The sequence below is a fragment of the Leptonychotes weddellii genome, chromosome 1 (genome assembly GCF_054177405.1).
Source record: "Leptonychotes weddellii isolate Sample4059 chromosome 1, ASM5417740v2, whole genome shotgun sequence".
In the NCBI taxonomy this organism is placed as follows: Eukaryota; Metazoa; Chordata; class Mammalia; order Carnivora; family Phocidae; genus Leptonychotes; species Leptonychotes weddellii.
The window spans coordinates 84,508,777-84,517,426 of record NC_138369.1 but is presented as its reverse complement, the minus strand read 5'-3'; the positions used below and the strand labels follow the sequence as shown (position 1 = coordinate 84,517,426).

Sequence of the window (8,650 nt, the reverse complement as noted above, 5' to 3'; positions counted from 1 at the left end):
GCTAAGAGTAGCACTTAAATGCTCTCACCAAAATGAAAAGGAAAAAAAAAATTAAAATGGGGCTCATTGTTCCAAAAAAAGGGACAAGACTGAAATGTAGAGAATTGAGTCTATACATTTTCTTGATTGTTGCATTTACTATTTTAATAAATAAACCAAAATCGTTAAATATATACATATATATATTTTTAAATTTTTTTAAAGATTTTATTTATTTATTTGACAGAGAGAGAGAGAGAGATCACAAATAGGCAGACAGGCAGGCAGAGGGAGAGGGAGAAGCAGGCTCCCTGCTGAGCACAGAGCCCGATGTGGGACTCGATCCCAGGACCCTGGGATCATGACCTGAGCTGAAGGCAGATGCTTAACCATCTGAGCCACCCAGGCATCCCTACATATATATTTTTTTAAATGTTTTAGAGAAAGAGAAAGCTCATGTGCGTGTGAGTGGGGAGTGAGGGGCAGAGGGAGAGGGAGAGAGAGAATCTTTTTTTTTTTAAGATTTTATTTATTTGACAGAGAGAAAGAGAGAGCACAAGTAGGCAGAGAGGCAGGCAGAGGGAGAAGCAGGCTCTCTGCTGAGGAGGGAGCCCAATGCGGGACTCGATCTCAGGACCCCGGGATCATGACCTGAGCCGAACGCAGATGCTTAAGTGACTGAACCACCCAGGCGCCCCAGAGAGAGAAAATCTTAAGTAGGCTCCACACCCAGCATGGAGCCTGATGCAAGGCTTGATCTCACAACCCTGAGATCATGACCTGAGCCAAAATCGACTTGGATGCTTAACTGACAAAGCCACCCAGAGCCCCTTTAAATATATATTTTTAGGGGAGGGGTGTGCAATAACAGAGGGAAGAAAATGCAAGTGAATATTTTGTAAAACATTAGTTTCAGAAGCTGAATTGTTCATCTGCGTTCTTGCAGTAGGTGGCAGGATAAAGTTTTTGTTTTTTGGTTTTTTTCTATGACAAACCTTAAAACTCAAAGCTAGTTTTCTATGAAAGGCTTTTTCTTTTTATTTATTTATTTTTTTTAAAGATTTTATTTATTTATTTGACAGAGAGATACACAGCGAGAGAGGGAACACAAGCAGGGGGAGTGGGAGAGGGAGAAGCAGGCTTCCCGCGGAGCAGGGAGCCCGATGTAGGGCTCGATCCCAGGACCCTGGGATCATGACCTGAGCCGAAGGCAGACGCTTAACGACTGAGCCACCCAGGCGCCCCAAGGCTTTTTCTTTTTAATTAAAGATTTTTCTTACTAAGAAGTAAATTTTAAACTATATATATTTCATCTTTGATTTAGATAAGTATAGATAGTATTAAATGAAATCATACATCCCAAATTTCAGGTACGTAAGATGTGGGGGAGTTTCCCTTATGGTTTAATACTAACTTCATTAAAAATATATTTCTAACCAGAATATAGCCTTCTTCCTTGACTCTCTACCTTTTATTTTAAAAGACTTTATCTTGAGCTTCTTGTGTTTGCTAAAGAAGGTCATAGTAGATGTGTTACATTTCATGTGTTAGAATACATATGTTAAAAATTGTCCACTTAGGGGCGCCTGGGTGGCTCAGTTGGTTGGGCGACTGCCTTCGGCTCAGGTCATGGTCCTGGAGTCCCGGGATCGAGTCCCGCATCAGGCTCCCTGCTCGGCAGGGAGTCTGCTTCTCCCTCTGACCCTCCCCCCCTCTCATGTGCTCTCTCTCTCTCTCTCAAATAAATAAATAAAATCTTTAAAAAAAAAAATTGTCCACTTAGGGTAATACTGCTTTACTTTTCTTAAGTGCTAAAAACACTGTAAGTAGTTGAATTATTTGTTATTGAGTTTGTTTTCATGTGTGTAGAATTAATATAGAAATATCAAACACCATTAAATGCGTTTTCCTAAAGTATCTTTTTTTTTTAATAGCTATTCCAGAGTTCCTGCCGAGTGCTGCACTTTTTCACTAGAAGTAAACGATTTTTAGCTGTCAGTTTGTTCAGTTTCACAAACCAGCATGTTTCTTTGAGACTGGCCTGGATTTTACAGAACCTGGTTGAGGTAAGGAAAGAGTGTGTGTGTGTGTGTGTGTGTGTGTGTGTGTGTGTGTAGACTACAGGGAAGAAAAAAGTAAAGGAATAAAGATAGTAATTTGCTTATCTGAGGGAAAATTAACTATCCACTACATATTGGGATGGAGTACAGGAATCTTTACTCTGTTTTTTTAAACCTTTTTATTGTAAGTCATAACACATACAGAAAACTGAACAAAACAAAAATTTACCACTCAGTGATACATTGTGGAGCAAACATCTGTGTAACACTACTTGAATCAAGAAATAGAACATTGCGATACTGTGTATCACATTTTCTTTCCAATTTTACTTTTTAACTTGTGTTTTTTTTCTCAATACTATAGTTTTACCTGAATTTTTTTGAATTTTGTATAAACGTGTAAATTAATTTTCTTATATTTTCATTGCTATTTAGTGTTCAATGTATGATTTTATCACTATCCATTTATCCATTCTGTTCATGTACATTTGAGTTATTTCTAGTTTGGGGCTATTATGAATAATGCTGTCTTTTGGGGTATATATAAAGGCATTTCTGCTGTATCTATATATGGGAATGGAATTTTTAGGGCATGAATGTGTATATATATATTTTTTTATTTTTCACTTTTAGTGGGTAATGTAAAAAAATTTCCCACAGTTTTTGATAATTTACATACCCACCATCAGTCAGTGAGAGGACTTCGTATTTCATGTACCATCATAATTGGTATTATCAGTTTGTTTTTTAATTTTAGCCATTTTGGTAGGTAAATAGTGATCTCTCATTGTGATTTTAGATTGGGTAATAAAAAAAGAAGATTCACCTGTATGCCATCTACAGGAGAAACATTTCATTTACTTTTTTAAAGATTTATTTATTTGAGAGGGTGTAAGAGGAGGGAGAGGGAGAAGCAGACTCCCCGCTGAGCAGGGATCCTGATGTGATGAGGGACTCCATCTCAGGACCCTGACCTGGACCAAAGGCAGACACTTAACTGACTGAGCCACCCAAGTGCCCCCAGAATATACATTCTTAAGTGCTCATGGAACTTTCTCCAGGACACATCACATGCTACACCATAATACAATCTTCAATAAATTTAAAAGGACTGAAATCATACAAGTATTTCTCTGATAACAAAGGAATGAAATTAAAAATAATTAACAGAAAGATGGGGCGGCTGACTGGCTCAGTCAGTAGAGCATGTGACTTTTTTTTTAATTTAAGATTTTATTTATTTATTTGACAGAGAGAGACACAGCAAGAGACGGAACACAAGCAGGGGGAGTGGGAGAGGGAGAAGCAGACTCCCTGCTGAGCAGGGAGCCCGATGCAGGGCTCGATCCCAGGACTCTGGAATCATGACGTGAGCCGAAGGCAGACACTTAACGACTGAGCCACCCAGGCGCCCCAAGCATGTAACTCTTGATCTCAGGGTTGTGAGTTCAAGCCCCACATTGGATATAGAGATTACTTAAAAATAAAATCCTTAAAAATAAAAAGAAAGAATTAGCAGAAACAAATTTGGGAAGTTCAAAAATAAATGGAAATCAAACTGTCCTTTTAAATAACCAGTGGGTAAAAGAAGAAATCCTAAGAGAAATTAGAAAATACTTTGAGATGAATGAAAATGAAAACACAGTATACCAAATCATGTGTTGCGGCAAGATCAGTGTTTAGATAGAAATTTATACGGGGCGCCTGGGTGGCTCAGTCGTTAAGCATTTGCCTTTGGCTCACGTCATGATCCCAGGGTCCTGGGATCGAGTCCCGCATTGGGCTCTCTGCTCCACAGGAAGCCTGCTTCTCCCTCTCCCACTCCCCCTGCTTGTGTTCCCTCTCTCGCTGTGTCTCTCTCTGTCAAATAAATAAATAAAATCTTTTTTAAAAATATTAAAAAAAAAGAAATTTATAGCCAGACTATATTACATATAGAAATTATATTAACAAAGCATCTAATATTCTAACTTAAGACACTGGCAAAAGATAGCAAACTGAACCCACAGTAGCAGAAGGGAAGAAATGTAAAGATTAGTGTGAAAATTAATGAAATACAGAATAGAAAAAACAGTTGAAAAAATCAACAAAACAATGGTTTTTCCATGTCTTTTTATTGCTTAGTAATGCATTTCTTTTTATCACTGATTAGTATTTCTTTGTCTAGATGTGTTTCGTTTATCTGATCACTTGTTGGAGGACATATTGTTGCTTCTAATTTTTGGCACTTACAAATAAAGTTGCTATAAACATTTGTGTACAGGTTTGTGTGTGTGTGTGTGTATGTGTGTTTAATCAGAGAGAGAGAGTGAGCACAAGCAGAGGGAGAAGCAGGCAGCAGGCAGAGGGAGAAGCAGGCTCCCCACTGAGCAGGGAGCCCGATGTGGGGCTCCATCCCAGGACCTTAGGATCATGACCTGAGCTGAAGGCAGCCACTTAACCGACTGAGCCACCCAGGCATCCCTGTATACAGATTTTTGTATAAACATAAATTTCAGCTATTTTGGGTAAATACCTAGGTGTGCAGTTGCTGGATCAGATGATAAGACTATGATTAGCTTTGTTAGAAAATGCCAAACTGTCTTCCAAAGTGGGTAGACCATTTTACATTTCTACCAACAATGAATGAGAGTTCCTGTTGCTCCACATCCTTGCTAATATTTGATATCAGGGTTTTGGATTTTAGCCATTCTAATAGGTATGAAGTAGTATCTCATTGATTTAATTTGTAATTCCCTAACATAACAATATGGTATAGAAATATGACTTTTCTTTCCTTTTCTTCTTAAACATTGACAAGGACTTCTAGGATATAGTGCATGACTATTAATTCTAATATCTGTAGCCTCATGGACTCTGTCTTTCTCTCTCTCTTTTCTTTTTCATGTTCTCTTGTTTCCTTAGATGCCTGATTATTTAATTTCTTTTTAATTTAAACTACTTGATGTATGATTAACATACAAAAAGCTGAAAATATTTAGTATATACAACTTGATGCGTTTGATGAGCTTGGTTACTTACTTGTATGCATGTGTATGTATATCAGCTAGACATTGTATTTGCAAAATTATGTGTAGAAATTTTGAGAGCCTTAACATTAACACTATCTTGCTCTGGACAGGAATTATGTTTGTTTCTTCCATTCTTCTAGGCACCAGGATTACAGCAATCCAGTTTAATGATTGAGGTGATTCAAAACTGAGCTGCATTTCCTATGAGAACCTGTCTTTCTAGCTTACCCTTACTCATAGGGTAGAGCCATTTGGAGTCTTAACCCAAAGCAAGGAGGATTGACCTTGATCCTAATCTGAGCCCTAATACTGACTCTGTGTCTTTGTAGCCTCATATGGACCTACTCCCTATCAGAGGACCTGGCTGTCAAACGTTTTTTGAATGAACAGATGAACTTACTACTTGTCAGGCATTGTTGCTGCTTACTGAAATACAGATTAACCTTTCTCTAATCTGGAACAAATTTTAGGAATCACAATTTCTAAATTTAAAAAGAGTTTGAAATAAAGTAATATTACTTTAAGCACTCCCTATGTAAGTGATATAAAGCTGGAATGGAATCTTCAAAATATTTGTTATAAATAATCTACAATGACTTCTTTTTTGGAACTTATGTCATGTGTTTTCATTTTATTGATCTTTTCTACTGTTGAAATAGAATTCATCCTTAAATATATTCATTTGCTGTTCTTTTTGTCTTTAGGAGATATGTTTTAAGCATCTGCTATATGGCAGGAACCCTCCTTGGTGTTGGGCTTATAATTTAGTTTCTGCTCTTAAGGAGCTTAGGGTCTAACAGGGAGGTAATGACGTGAGATAAGGGCTATCTGGAAGATTCCCATAGAGTGTTGGCTTGGGCAAATCCAGGAACTGCTAGTCTTGAAGGACAAATAAGAGTTGGAGAGGTGGTGAAAAATGATGTAGGGCGTTGTTTCCACTATGTTAGTAATATATCAGGGCGCCTTGGGATATTACTCAGTTGGTAAGCATGCAACACTTAAGCTCGGGTCGTGACTTTGCCCCCAACGTTGGGTGTAGAGCCTATTTTAAAAAATAATAATGGAGACGCCTGGGTGGCTCAGTCATTAAGAGTCTGCCTTCAGCTCAGGTCATGATCCTAGGGTCCTGGGATTGAGCCCCTCATCGGGCTCCCTCTCTCACTCCCCCTGCTTGTGTTCCCTCTCTCACTGTGTCTCTCTCTGTCAAATAAATAAAAATCTTAAAAAAAAATAAAATTAAATTAAAAAATAATAATAATGATATCTCAACAATCATTTCATTGTCTCTATTAGCTATTTAAAGAGGTTGTGATATGTTTGTTTGCTTTGGCATGCTTTATGCTAAGGGTTAGCACGTTTTTTTCTGTAACATGCCAGATAGTCGTAATTTAGACTTGGAAAACTACTCTGCCACTATAATGTGAAAACAGCCATAAATAACACATAAATAGGTGAGCATGGCTATGCTCCAGTAACATTTTATCTATGGACCCTGAAATATGAATTTCATTTACTTTTCATATGTCACAAGGTATTCTTTTTTAAAAATCAATTACAAAATTTAAACACCATTCTTAACTTGCTGTACAGAAATAAGCAGTGGGTTGGATTTGAACTGTGATCATAGTATACCATCCCCTGTTTTATTTATTTTTTTATTTTTTTAAAGATTTTATTTATTTATTTGATAGAGAAAGCATGAGAGGGAAGAGGGTCAGGGGGAGGAGCAGACTCCCTGCCGAGCAGGGAGCCCGATGTGGGACTTGATCCCAGGACTCCGGGATCATGACCTGAGCCGAAGGCAGTTGCTTAACCACTGAGCCACCCAGGTGCCCCATCCCCTGTTTTAGACTTTATGTAGACATATCCATATGTCTAAATTAAAAATATGTATATTTACTTTGTTTTTTCATCACAAAAGTAACACATGTTTCTTGTAAAATTAAAGCCTTTTATACCTTATAGTAATTGCTTAGAACTGTTTGGAGTATATTTTAAAAATAGTTTATATACACACACACACACACACACATATATATTCATTCTTATCAAAAAATGGGATTTTATTGTATTTACAATCTTGGCACTTAATTATGCATTTCCTAATTTAGCCTTTTTGAGTCAGTTTTGTGATGTTATGTTTTCTAGGTGCAAAAGGCAATTGAAGAAGATAATTGCTGCTTTGGGACTATTGATACCTGGTTATTACATAAGCTCACAAAAGGTAAAGATGATCTGGTAGATCTATCTGAAGTAACTGAAATTTGACTGATAGAAAAGATTCACCTAAAAAAAGTGGAAGTTACTTTTTTTTCCTTCCTTTGTCCCAAACATACTGCTCCTTGGTACCCTAGTAACTACATGTTATAGTAAAGCTAGATAAATTTTAGATTTGTAAGAGGAGGGTGATTTTTAAATTATGATCAGAACTCAAACAGAAGGCAGAGGAACAGTCTTAATTTCAAAAGTGTTAAGACTCAAGTTCGGTAACAAATTTGCCACTTTGCAGCTGGGTAACTATAGGCAATCATAATGCATCTGTGAACCCCTTTCCTTATCTTTAAACTGGGGATCAGAGTGCCTAGGTGACAGTTGGTTAAGCTCTGACTCTTGGTTTTGGCTCAGGTCATGATCTCAGGGTCATGAGATTGAGCCCTGAGGTCAGTCTCTATACTCCGTGGAGAGTCGGCTTGAGATTCTCTCCCTCTGTTCCTGCCCCAACTCCCGTGCTCTCTCTCTTTCAGATAAATAAATCTTTAAAAGAAATAACAAAATAAACTGGGGATCATGATGTGACAATGTATATGAAAGTGCTTTTGTAAACTATAAACGTTCAAAAAGATTAAGTGGGAAATTGCTTTGGAGACTTTGCACTGGAAATATACATTTTGGAATGAATTTGAGGCCAGACAAAGGTTTAGATTATAAACTAGGGACAGTTGTTGATTGATACTACTTGATAATACATTATTTACAATGTAAATTTAGGTTCTGTATTTGCCACGGATTTTTCAAATGCCAGTGCAACTGGACTATTTGACCCTTTTAAGGTAAAGTTGGTTTTTTTTTTCCCCCTTTTGAATCACTGATTTTTGTATAATTTAGCTTGGCTTCTGATGACACATTTTTATGCTTAGATGTGTTGGAACCGGCTCCTTACTTCCATGCTTTCGATACCACTGTTTATCCTGCCTCCTGTGAGGGATACGAGGTAATGATGAACATCAGATACAGAAACCAGCAAAATTGTCCCTGAATTCATTTTGCCTTAGTGGGGAAAGCATTTTATTATTTGTTTGACATCCTTGTATGTTCATTATATAACATTTTGGTCTATGTGAAAATCAGTTTGCTGAATTTTAGTATTAATATTTCTAGAGCTATGACTCACTTCTTAATCAATTTTATTTGAAGCCACAATTTTGGATCAGTGGATGAAGAGTTATTTGGTGTCCCTATACCAATAGCGGCCTTGGTAAGTAGACAACTCAAGGGTTTCTCCATGCATAGTATAAACTAAATAATGTATATGAATAGTTGGGATTAGATTTAAGAGACATGAGAGGGGGGCGCCTGGGTGGCTCAGTCGTTAAGCGTCTG

General features: G+C 37.4%; 1 protein-coding gene across 5 annotated transcripts in view; it reads left to right on the top strand.

Moving 5' to 3' along the window:
- Positions 1-8,650, top strand: part of GK5 (glycerol kinase 5) — an 81,521-nt gene that overhangs the window by 27,896 nt on the left and 44,975 nt on the right. For all 5 annotated transcript variants that reach the window (XM_081827364.1, XM_081827360.1, XM_081827373.1 and 2 more), the window contains 5 exons: positions 1,914-2,045; positions 7,199-7,274; positions 8,039-8,100; positions 8,188-8,261; positions 8,465-8,525. In XM_081827364.1, the coding sequence (XP_081683490.1) occupies positions 1,914-2,045; positions 7,199-7,274; positions 8,039-8,100; positions 8,188-8,261; positions 8,465-8,525 (405 nt within the window). The remainder of the gene's footprint in view (positions 1-1,913; positions 2,046-7,198; positions 7,275-8,038; positions 8,101-8,187; positions 8,262-8,464; positions 8,526-8,650) is intronic.